Consider the following 13686-nt stretch of genomic DNA (forward strand, 5'->3'; position numbering starts at 1 on the left):
TAATTGTAAACAAAACGTCCCGTAATAACAATTTTTTTTGTGAATGGCGACACTTGCGTAATTTCAGTCATGTCATAGCAACTAGAAATTTTTCCGTGCCATGCACAGAGATAATAAATCTAAAAGTATAATTTTGATTTAAAAAATTTCTTCAATTTTCAATTTTTATATTTTAAATTTATTAGTTAAAAAAAACTGCAAAGTAACTATTTGTAGTTTTGTTAATTAAGGTTTACTTTAATTTTTTAGTATGATTTATTTAAATTTAAATAAAAATTATTTACATTTCATAAAGATTTTATTCATATTATACTTTATTTAATTACTTTTATTTTAAATTTGTGTATTTTTAAATGTATAAAGTAGTTGTAATAAATATATATACACACTAAATATAAATAACATATATAAGTTGATAAAATGTATAATTATAACTACACTTAGTTCAATAATATATATATAATAAAATTTATGATTTCTAAATTAATATAGAAAATTTATTAGCTATTACCATATTTCAAAAATCATATCAAAGGGAATATCTATAAATAAATATAAACTAGAGTTTGATCCGCGCACCCGCGCGGGTGTTAGTTTTTTTATAAATGAATATTTATTTGTATAAGTGATAATATATATTTTAAAATTTACCCGTTTAAATTTTTTTTAATATGAAATTTCTAAACACAATAATTTTATAGTTTATATTGAGTAGTTTTATTTTATCATGTAAACCCTTAATTATATCATCCATTTATTTAGAATATGACCTGTAAATTCACACAAATGTATTTTTATTTTTTATGGATCAAAATTTTTATGATAATATATAATAAATTGTTGTATAAACTGTTTTTATGGATCAAAATTTTATGATTATGTATAATAAATTGGTATATACTATTTATTATGTATACGTGAAATTAGTAAAATAATTACCATATAATGTATGTAATTACTAAATGTATATATGGAATTAATTATTTTCAAACACACATATGTATAATTAAATAGGAAAGACAAAGAATACTAAAAGCTAGGTTTATTAATTATCGTTGCCATAATTTTTAGTTAGAATTTGATTTTGGAAATGTATTAATTAAAGCGGAAAAGAAAAAAAAATCCTAAAAGATAGGTTAATTAATAACTTCAGTGGCATGCCATTGTAAATAAGTTGAAAAACTAAGGGCTATTTTAGTTGTATACTTCTATTTTAATAGATTAGATTAGCTTTTGATATGCATGCCCGCGCGGACGTATATTTTTCATAGAATTAATTGTTTATAGAAATTAAATATTACATATTTGTTTAATATCACATATGTCTGCGCATATTTTTTGATATTTGATAATATTTTTCCGATAATTACAAATATATTTCAATACACAACAAATATATGGTTTCAGTTGTGATACTTTAGTTTATTATTCAGACCTTTTTTTATATTGTGCTATATTTTTTTTATTAGACGTCTGTTGCATCAATTAGATAGTAATATTTTTTAAAAATTTAACTATGTATTAATATACGGTGTTAACATAATTTGTTATTAAAAAGAGACTGTATTAATTGAAATTATATATATATATATATATCATATATATGCATTATTTTTAAACCACATAAATTGAAAAATAAAATATAAATTTTACAGAAAGTAAAGTATACATAAATTTTGTATCTGAAATTTAATTTGATAAAAATATACACCCACCCAAATCACTTTCTTATTTATTAATTTCATATTTATTAATATTGGGATATATTACTTGATTTTGTCATGCATTAAAAATACATTAACATTATGGCCCAAAATCTAAGTTGTAAATGAAGCCCTGTTTATAACAGATTAACATCAAGAGCTGCGTAAAAATAGGAATAAAAATAATAATGTTGTTTTTTTTTTGGAAAAAGAATATTTAGTTAAGATAATTGTTAATACGTATAAGTAGATATCATTTTTGGAATAGTTTGTTTTGATTATGGAAGGATTAAATCTTTTGATTTTTTTTTGTTCTGGGATTAAATCTTCTGATGGCGGTTATCATTTAAACTTAGAAAGCTAAGAATTTTAAACAAATCATAAATTGGGTATGTTTTAAAATCGCTTAACCATCTTTGGTTTAGATTAATACACAATGTTGATTTTCATATTCAACTAAGAAACAAAGAATGTTAAGAAGGATTGATGTGAACATACATCATCTCATCTTGGTCTAAATTAAATTACATGTTTTCTCAAACTAATGATTTTACGTTTTGGTTTGTAATGGTTTAGGTTCGTTAAGACAATTGGATAAATGTTATTCATGTTGAAAAAAAAAATACATGTTATTCGGTATGATTTTGAATAAAAAAATAAGTTCTGATTTTGATCTGGGCCATCATCCATAATAAGCCCAAAACATTATAATTTTAGTTACAAACCAGCCAAGTATTGGGGTAGAGATCGTGATTTACAAATTGAATATGACGGAGTAATAGGAATAAGATGTGTTAAACGACATAGTATAATCCAGTGGTATAGATAGTGGCATAGATATGTAATTATTGAGGAAAACTCAGAGTTATTTTATTTTTGTACTTCTGTTTTAATAGATTAGATTTGTAGAAAACAGTTATTACCATATTTGAGTAATATTGCCAAAAACAAAAATTTTAAAATAAGAAATTTTATATATCCCGGATGCCATATCATCTTTTTTTAGTGACATGACATCATTATTTTGTGAGAATGAATGTGGTGATGACACATGTCACAATCACTTCTCAAATATAGTTTAGGGGATTATGTCCCGCACTTTGGTTCTCAATCACAACCTTAATAGTGGGAGATTCCATTTATGCAGGTTCAAATTATTTACAAGGAATCCAACAACTGACCATAGCGAGCGTCCGGCGCAATTGATACTTATTCCTTTACCATTTTATATGTGTGGTGATAAATGCCCAAAAGTTTTCTCTGTTATTTTATTTGGCCTTCCAATTATTTTTGACATTTCTAATTTCATGTTCCCCTTTCTCTTTAAATAGTGCGCATACAGGATAACATTTCTGTAACATCTCGAGTTGTGATATATGGAAAGTTTTAAGAGAATTGATTTGACTACCTATGTCTCCAAAGTTGACTTACCTTTTCTGTCACACATCCATTTAGAATTCCAGAGTTAAGCGTGCTTGGGCTGGAGTAGTGAAAAGATGGTGACCTATCAGGAAGTAATTCGCGATACCGTGCAAGTGAGGCCAAAGCATGGAGAAATGTCATGTGATGGTTATAGAGTCAGTAAACAAAACTTCACGGGCCGAGAGAGCAGGCATGGGTGGCCCATTAGCCGTGGACGGTCAGGCCGTTACAATTTCATTCATCACTTGTTTCTCCATATAATTTAACATTATACATGGTTGAAGAAAATGCCTTCCAAGTCATTGATTCTGCTGGGTCTCTTTGCACTTCTTTTCATCGTCTCAGCAGTTGTCTCGGCATCTGAAAGGCAGTCAGGTGCTTAAAATATTTTATATATTTCAGTCTATATTGAAAATGTTTGTGTGAGTAATTGAACACCACTTCTAAATTTTAGTGCAAATAAATACAGAACGTACCAGTCTGGCATGGTTGCAAGGTTAAATATTGGATTATTTCACACCACTGTTACGTCTTCTCTAAGCTCGGAAAGTTGGTTTGAAACTAATTATTTGGACTTACACAAGTCCAAACAAACCAGAGAATAAATCTATGATGTTAATCTCTGACAAAAAAACATATATATGATGTTGATCCTAAAACCTAGTAAGTAAGATATGTATCAGGGTATCAGAAACCTCTCAAACATTTAAAGCAATGTTTTAAAAATTATGATCCGATTTTACATATATCTTGAAAATAACTCTAAGAGAAATTTAGAAATCCAGGAGAGTAATGCACATCTGCAAGTGTTAATAGGTTCTTTAAATTATAGTCAATGTTGTTTGGGACAAGTGTGGTGAAGTCAGAGAGTGAGAAAACTGTGGAAACAGAACAATTTGGTGGTGGTCACGGCGGCCATGGAGGCTACAACGTAAGAGGATTCACCGGAGGGGGAAATGACCCCAACTTAGGAGGTAAGTGTCGCCACGGCTGCTGCAAACGACTTTTCAGTGACTGCGCAAAGTGTTGCTCTTATGCTGGAGAAGCTGTTCAGGCAAAGCCCGGCCACTAAATGAATCAACAACGACCATATATACATTTATATGTGTTTATGAGTCTACGTATGTTTGTAGTGTTGTACAGGGCCGTCCCATAATTTTGAGTGGCCTAAAGCAAAAAAAACTTTTTGTGGTCTCTTATACAAATACCAACAATAAATATTAACAGACAACCCATACAAAAAAGTATATAGAATCATCGAATGGTAAAAAAATAAAACTATGTTGGACAAAAGGAAGATAGAACTACGATATGCTCAGTTACAAAAAAAAAAAACTACGATCTGCTAACTCAAATTAAACTATTAAACCATCTGACCTAAACTAATACTCAGTGACATGGCCTTAATGTTTTGTTTATATTTTGTGGTCTAAAGCAAATGCTTTAGTTGCCTTATAGCAGGGACGGGCCCGGTGATGTAAGTGCCTCAAGTGTAACAAAGGGGCATGATATAGATTATGCAATGTCTCTGTGTTTAAGTTGTAATCTTGGTTGTTTTCCTAATAAAAATAGTTTGTAGTTTGTTTTTCTCTTTCAGTTTTCTTTTCTGCATTGGTATTTTAAATAAATATTTGTACTTTTAACGCTGAGAATCTATACTATTAATAGGGAAAAAATCTTAAAAAATTTACTTACACAATATTGTTGGACTCTTTCGTTAGACTATTAATATTTTGTTCTTACCTTAAATTTAAACTAACAATATTACCATATATTTCTCTAACAATAATATAGTCAATACTTTTATTTTAAATCTTATGAAAACCCTAGAAAATCTTAAATAATATCTCATTTTCAAACTAAAATCAAATCCTCGTGTTGCTCTTCAATAATAAAGCGATTGAGTATTGCTATTCATATGGATATCATTAACTGAGCAATAACAAAAATTTAATCACCTACAAATAAATTATTTGTTGTTTATTCTAATTTAACAGTATAATTTTTTTTTCATGTAGTTGCAGAGATCAAATTATTTGTTTTTGAAGACAAGCTTCAAATTGCCGAGAAAAACAGCGGCACCTTTCCCTGGAATCAACAACAATGATTATGAGCTTTAGCGGCTGATTTTCTCTCTCCACCATATTGTTTATGTAATATGTTCAACCTTGATTAAGAGGTTTGAATATCCTTTACACAAATTTAACCCGGGCCATTGTCCTTCTTGTTAACTTGAAGAAAAGAAATGGAGAAACTAAAGGTGTTGAGTTGAGTTGGAGCTTGTCCAAAAGATATGGTAAGGTGTCCCAAAGTGTCCTGATGGATGTGAAAAATTAGGGTCAAGTTTAGGAGAGACTTAGAAGTGTATTTGGGAGCAAATGGGCGAGTGTGCAAAGATAGGGCGATGCAGTACGGGGACGTGTACGGATCCGTACGGACCAGGACGACCCAGATTTGCATAACTCGGCCATTTGAGAAGTTTTGGAGTTCGTGCAAAAATAGGGCGAACCTGACGTCCCGGAAAAGCTTGTGCAATGTCTGGGCAAGGTTTGGGAGTTATAAAAGTGGTCCCAGTCTTGTGGATAAGGTTCTGATCAAATGGCATCAAAAGAGAATCAAGAAGATGCCATTGGAGTGTGATTGGCTAGTTTGGTCATGGGACAGGCTGGCCTTGCCTGTAAAGACAAGGGGAGCCACGACCATGAACCTGGACTGATCTGTGGACAGATTATGAGGAGCCTAAGAAAAGCCAATCACAGTCAAGCCTTCCCCATTTTGAATTAAACCAATCAAGCTTCATCTCCTCAACTACCCAGATTGCAACAAGACCAGCTTATCTACTCCATCCATTCTTCTTAAGTTATTTACAGCCATTAGATATAGGTTTCTGCTTGTGTAAACCTGTGTAAGCTTATATATAAGCATGATGGACGAAATTGTATCTCTCTAAGAGAGAGAGAGGGGTTTCCACTCCTCCTTCATGTTTATGAAAGGTTTTTGGTAACCAGAAACACAAATCTATTCTCTAGTCTTATTCTCTCATACTTCTAATCTCTTAATCTCTGTCACTTATTCTTTTATACATCCATAAACACTCTCATCAATCTTTATTCTTAAATCACCATTAAAAGCTCTTAACTTGCTCCATTGGAGCTTATACACACACAAACACAACCAGAGAAGAAAATTCTATAAATCTCACACTTCTATTCTTATTGATACACACAGCAAGTGTAAACTAGAAGCAACCAAAGTCAAACCAAATCGGGAATAGCTAATTTACCAAAATATTAACCATTTATTTAATAAATACAGAATAGATTAATAATATATTTATGGGGTATAAATCTAAATATAAACCATTTATTTAATAATTATTTAATATTTAATAACATGACCTATTGATATAGGTGTGGTCCAACTATTTTAATAGAATAGATTAAAATTTTTAAACCATTTAAGAGAAATGTTATACAAACAAAATACAAATATGAAAAACACACAAATATAAAAAAATATATTTTTAAGAAAATGTAAAACAAAAAACATACCCGCTCTTTTAAAGGCGGGTCAGAATCTAGTAATATATATTGTTTGCGGATTGTGGAAAGTGGAAATCAATTACTACCATCTGTTGGATCAAGTATTTAATGCCAATGGAATTCAAAAATAATTGTCAATATGTGAATACAAATGGACCTACGGGCTGGAGGGAAAGTCTTTTGGCTTGAATGAATGTTAGTGAAAACATCCCACATCGGTTGAGAGAGGGAAAAGGAAAAAGGGAAAAGGGAGTCATATATATATGCAGTGCCGGTCCGGACAATGTGGCGCCTAAAGCGTACCAAAAAAATGATGCCCCTAATTATAAAAACAAATTTATATAGTTAAATTATTAAAAATACTATTAAATTATATTATTTTCAAATAAATAAAATAAAAAATATCAAAATATTATTTTTGAAAAAAAATAATTCTAGCTTTTTCTAGAAAATAATTTCCTAATTTCAGTAGTATTTTTTCACAAATCCAAAAGTTATTAACTATATTGTTGAAAAAAACATATGATAAAATCATGTATATATCAATTTCACCTTTTTAGTTTTTTGAATTTCAAAAGTTTATATAATATGACAAGAAATTACCAAAAAGAAGAGATAAAAAGAAAAATTGAAAGAAAAATTGATTTGGCTGAGGGATAAGAGTTAATTTTGGTAACATCATTTTTTAACAAATATGGGGGCATAGAGAATATAAAAGATAGTTTTTTTGTCAACCTTTGTGAAAAGAGAATTAGAAAAAAATAAAAACAAATGAAAGGGCTCATAAATGATGTTACCAAACTCCTCTGTGAATGAGAATCATATTTATAATTAGAAAATGAAAATTGTTATAAAAAAAGAAGATAAAGGGATCTGACCTTCGAACCCGGTTCATTTTTAATATGCTTTGAGTTGTCCTATGATTTATATTTATAAAATAAATTACAATTCTTATAAAATTATATATTCTTATCGTAGTTAAATCTATGATTTTAGATATAAGTTGGATTAGTCGAATCACTCATGTTGTGAGTATATTGAGTTACATATATTCTTTCAAATTCAAAATGAAGTATAATTATATTTTATTATAATTAAGTCAAATGTGCATGTATTCTCATAATATTTATCAAATTATATGTTGATGTTTGTAAAAAAAAATTAGAAAATAAAGCGATGATCAATAGGAAGTTACATGCGTAAGTAGCTGATACATTTTTGAAAGCTCATGAGCACATATCAATATTTACAATAATTAAAATATTTTACAAATTATAAATAATTTTATGCCTTTGATTTATGGAATGGAGACTAAAATTTATTTTAAATAATCTAAAAATGAGAATTCAGATTTGCTTTGGTATTTTTTTATTATGGTTCTATTAAGTTACAAACGTAAAACATAAAATTTAAAAGCAAATTTAATATTAAGAAAAAACAACTTTAATAATGATAAAATATAATATATCTACCTCATTAAACTATTTTGTAACTATTTGATCAAACGATGTTTATTTTGAATTTTTTTTAAGTTTTTTTAATATCTCTTAAAAATAAGCAGTAAAAAAATTGTGATTGTATTTTAAAATAATATTATATAAGTAAAATATAATTTATCGATATTTTTTTCTGTAATTGAAAGATATTATAGTCAACTAAATATGTGAAAAATAAATAAAACGTTTGAATATTACTAATTATAAACTATTTTTAGACAATTAAACATATATCAGTTTATGTTACTTAATTATTTTATGTAATCATCTAAGAAAGTATATATGTATATAAAAATATATTTATTACTTTTAATTTTTATTGTATTGTTTAAAATTATGTTTTAAAAGAAATAATATTTTTTTCTAATATCAAGATTATTTGTGTAAATTGTTTTTAATGAAATCACAGTATATAGAAATTTATAATTTTAATCTAAGAAAATATAGATATAAAGAAAGTATTTTATTACTTTAAAATTATATTTTATGTTATTTAAAAATATTTTTAAATGTAATATTACTATTTTGTGAACTTTTCTTCTTTTATGAAATCATATTATATATACATATATTTTCGTTTTTCAATTCTTTTTTTTAAACTTTATAAAAAACTTCCTTTCTTATTATATGTGTAAATTTTTCGGAAATTTTTTAAAAGGAAACTAAATAAACAAATTAATAATAGTATTTTAAATGTAAATTAATTCATTAAGGGTATCAGTGTAATCAACCATCGTGAGAATTAACGTGAAAGCGACACATAGAAAACTGACTTCTCAAATAATATTATAGAGATATCTATATACCACAGTTTTTAAAAAATAACAACATACATTCAGTTTATAGAAAGTCTACCACTGAGTAGAACTCAGAGGATAGATCGGGATGGATGGTATTTTACCAAAAATGGAAAATATACAGTTAAATCAGGATATCAGGTGGAGAGGATTTACCCAGATAGGGCACGACCACCCTCTATGCTTGGGCCCACGGTTAATGTCTTAAAGGCTTATTGCTGGAAAATAAAATGTCCACCAAAGTTAAAACATTTCCTCTGGCAGCTCGTGTCAGGAAGTATAGCAGTTAGGAAAAATTTACAAGGGAGAGGGATTAAAGGAGATATCTGTTGTGCCAGGTGTGGAGCCGATGAGGAATCGATAAATCATGTTTTTTTTTAATGTCCTCCAGCGCTTCAGGTTTGGGCTCTTTCGAAGATACCGTCGAACCTAGATGTTTTTCCAACAAAGTCGCTTTTCACAAATATAGATCATCTATTTTGGAGAGTTTTACCACAAATGGAGGATCATCAGTTTGCCTGGATTTTATGGTACATGTGGAAAGGACGTAATAACAAAGTGTTTAGTAATTTGGATATTGACCCTATGGATACACTCAAGTTGGCAGAAACAGAATCTAAATTATGGGCGGAGGCCCAGGTTTCAAACGAGCAGAGAACAGAACCACGACCTATGGTTACGTCTTTGCCGAGAATTCCGGGTAGATGGTGTTTTATAGATGGTTCTTGGAAAGATAATGATATCTTTTCAGGGCAAGGATGGCTTAGTACACTAGTGGGTTTTAATGGTTTATTGGGGGCGAGGAATGTTCGGGCTAGTCTCTCTCCTCTTCATGCGGAGATGAAAGCGCTACTCTGGGCAATGGAATGGATGAGGAACCTACGTCAATTTCAGGTCACATTTGCAACAGATTGTTCTCAATTGTTGAAGATGGTTTCCGAACCAGAAGAATGACCAGCTTTTGCAGATTATTTGGACGATTACAAGACCCTGAAGGAGAGTTTCACAAGATCAGACATCATCCATGTTCCACGAACACTAAACACTATGGCGGATAGTCTAGCCTGTAAAGCTAGGATGCAGCTGTCGTATGTTGTTCATATGGATGTAGATCACCCAGTTTGGTTTACAGAGTCAATATGAGTCTGTAAAAGTCGATGACAAAAAAAAAAAAAAAAAAAAAAAAAAAAAACATATTTGCCTTGGTGCCAAAGTTTTGCATCTTAAATATAAATTTTCTATATTTATTTCATATGGTATGGCCTATCAAGAAAATTCTATTCGATTTTTAAGCATAAGGTTATTAAGTTAACTAGTTGATGTCCTGCATTTTGTGCTGATTAATATATTTAACAATTTTTAATTCTAATTTTTATTTTTATAAAATAATAATAATTCAATTAGATAAAAAATTAAATTATTATAAAATATAAAATTTTAATATTCCTATTGGTAATCAATACATTAAATTATGCTCTTTTGTTTCATATTTTTATTTATAAGATGTAGATTTTAGATCAAAATCTTTTCTATAGTAATAATTAAATTACGAAATTTGTATTGAAATTAACATATATTGTATTTTGACTGAAAAGAAATCAAGTAGTACTGAAAGGATGATAAAAATCACAAATATAAAACATTAACAAAATAAAGATAGTTTAGAATTGTTCAATCTGGTAAAACCGAACTATTTAAAACCAAACCAAACCGAAATAGAAAAAATAGTTTGGATTTAGTACTACTGAATAAACCAAATGGATGTTATTTTAAGAAAGTGCAGTATATGAATATGGTTCAATATATTAAGCAATCAAACCGAATAAACCAATGAAACCGATTAATTAAGATATATTAGTATACTTATATATAAACTTTTTAATAATCTGTATTTGATCAATAATTCCAATAACAGTCAGAGAAATTGGCTATAATATTAGTCATTAAAATTATAAAATTAATATAAGATAAAAGTAATGATGATATTATCGTTAGATATTGTTACTATCTATTTATTAATTAAATGTTTTAAATATCATAATAATTATATATTAAATATACATTTTTTAAAAATAATTTTATATATATCGTTTGAATAGGTAAATATTTATTAATTATATTAAATATCATGATAAATATATAGATATCAAAATAAAAATTTAAATAATAATATTAATCAAACTAATGACGTATCCTAAAATTATGGAAAAGATACAAGTAAATAAATTAACTAAAATCTTGGAGAATATGACAAATCAGTAAAATATCCTAAAATTATGGAAAAGATGACAAATAAACAAATTAACTAAAATCATGGAGAAAATGACAAATCAGCAAATTCACTTCTCAAATAATAGTATAAATAATATTTAATTGTTTGATCTAATAAGGAAAACATCATTTATACGTATCTAAGTTATATTTCTTCGATGTGTGTATACTGATTTGTGCATATTAATATGTTATACCGACAAAATTTTCTTTGAATATTATTCAGTTCAATTAAAAGATAATTTCCACATAAAACCAACACCAACAATACAAAACCAGACACCTTCTTCTGTTTTCCAATACAAAATATACAAAACATTACTGCCCTAAATAAAATGGCCACCGAGGTTTTATGTTGAAACTTTAGTTGAGAAGTAAGTCAAAACTATGCAATACAAAAAATAGTTTTTGCATACCATCTATCTTATTAAAATAGAAGTACTTTAAGTTTTGTTTAGCAACATAGATAGCAGTTAAAAAAATATATAGTGTTGTTTGAAAACATAGATAGCAGTAAGTTAAGAAAAAAGTAGGCCTATGCTATAAAAAAATTGGAAGTCCATTACATTATATTAAAACTAATGGGCTTATATTACTTGATATACATATTCAAATCAAAATAATAATTTAAAATTGATTTATATTGAAAATTTGTTCAAAAATATACATATATTCAAAAATATATCTATCTATAATAATAAAGGAGGAGTTTTCTCTCACCTCCTGCAGCCACGTCCTCTTTTAGGGGTGAGCATTTGTCGACACGTGTCGACACACCAAGGTATTTTCGATTTTTGCTTCCTGCCGGTCTTTACACCCTTTCATTTAAACTGGGCTTTTATTTATTTTGGCCCAAACTTTTGCAAACCCCTTAGAAACCAAAATGGGACTAGGGCTCCCCCTCCGTCTTCCTCTGCGCTGCGACAGAAGCTTAGAGCGACGATCCGATCTACATAACGTCTGCACCATCCATAACTTAGAGATTTTGGCAATGGCGAGATTCAACACCGGTAGATTCCTCACACCATCGAGGCAAGAGAAAATCATAAGTTGCATATGGTATTTGGTCGTATTTGTTTCCTTCATCATTTGTTTTTGTTTAAGTGAATTATATAGCTTGAGCAGTAGCAAATATTGTTTCTTTCTGTTCTTTATATTTGGTATGAAATTGCTTTTGTTCTTTTGTAAGGTCTCTGGATCACTGATTGTTACCTTTTTTTTCGTTTCAAGTACTTCCCTTTATAAGAAATCTTTTGTTTGCTCTATAAATCTCTCCAAAACCATTAAATTGCATCCTTTATTTTTATTCTGCAGATGGTAGTCCGAGAAGACGGTGTTGCTGAGTTGAACAATTGCTGAGTTCCGGTGTTGTCGGCTCTCATGTATTCAAACAGGAGAATTTAGATGGAAATCTTCTGACTTGCATTTTGGAGGTTGATGGTAAACTGAATCCATGAAAGAGCAATACCGAATCAGGTGCTTCAATTATGCTATTCTACTTTATATATATAATGCTCACTTTACAACTAGAAAGGTACTTTAGGTTGTCTAATCTCTAAAAAACAATTAGCTTGAAGGCAGAGTCCTGGGCACAGTATCATCTATTTGAAAGTCATGTTACATACTCACATGACTGGGTCTAGATGAAAAGGATCATGACACCATCTTTAACACATAGATATATATATATATATATATATATATATAAATATTTGGACTGCCGGACACTAACTCCGAACTGTTTTTTGGTGTTGATGCAGGCAGGGTCTTAAGAAAGCTGATTAGCAGAGCATACTTGATGATTTAAACAAGCATGACCCAGGGTTCACACAGCCCTCTGTTTAAGAGGCAAGGCCACAAGTGGTTCCAACCAACCTGCACTGCCGCTGGTAATCACTAATCCGGGTACAGCAGCTGGTTTTTTTTTATCACGCTGCTTTCTCAGCCTTCATTTAATTGTTTTTTCTAACTTCTGTTTCTCTCAAGTCAATTACACTTAACAAATATGCTCATGGTGTGCAGAATGTGTCAATTTTGGCCTAATTAGAGGTCTTCGTCCAAAATCACATTTTGGGTATGATATTCTTTCATCTAGAAGATTTTATGTATTTTTATGTGCGTTGTTCCTATTATGTGTGCCTATGCCTTGCTTTGACGCTTTTTTCCTTGCTTTTAGGTTCAAGTTTGGTACCATGCATGCTGGTATTGGTCAGTAGGAAGATCAGTAATTTTTGTTCTATTCTTCAAGTGTTGTTTTAATGTCAACCAAGACATAGTAATATTCTCAAAAGTGGACGTGTTTATATAACAGACTTTGGACGCTATAATGTTGTTGATGAGCTCGAGATTCTGAAACGGTCGGCCATGAATCCTTTGGTGTTGGGTGCCACATCTGGCAGTGACCTACAATATAACGCAGTACAGTGGTGTTAGGAAAATGGAGACTGTTACAGTG

At 29.4% G+C, this 13686-nt stretch overlaps 1 protein-coding gene across 1 annotated transcript; it reads left to right on the plus strand.

Annotated features, from left to right (window-relative positions):
* Positions 1-3412: 3412 nt before the first annotated feature.
* On the plus strand, positions 3413-4827 carry LOC111209948 (glycine-rich protein 3 short isoform-like). Its single transcript, XM_022710025.2, has 2 exons — positions 3413-3483; positions 3975-4827. The coding sequence occupies exons 1-2, from the start codon at positions 3413-3415 to the stop codon at positions 4195-4197; spliced, it is 294 nt and encodes a 97-aa protein (XP_022565746.1). The 3' UTR covers positions 4198-4827.
* Positions 4828-13686: the final 8859 nt, after the last annotated feature.

Source organism: Brassica napus, chromosome C9 (genome assembly GCF_020379485.1).
Source record: "Brassica napus cultivar Da-Ae chromosome C9, Da-Ae, whole genome shotgun sequence".
NCBI classification, from domain to species: domain Eukaryota; kingdom Viridiplantae; phylum Streptophyta; class Magnoliopsida; order Brassicales; family Brassicaceae; genus Brassica; species Brassica napus.

Excerpts from the sequence above, each read along its gene's own strand:
- LOC111209948 (XM_022710025.2), top strand. The coding sequence starts at position 3,413 with ATGCCTTCCAAGTCATTGATTCTGCTGGGTCTCTTTGCACTTCTTTTC. Across the intron at positions 3,484-3,974 it reads GTCTCAGCAGTTGTCTCGGC|AAGTGTGGTGAAGTCAGAGA; the intron begins ATCTGAAAGGCA and ends GTTGTTTGGGAC.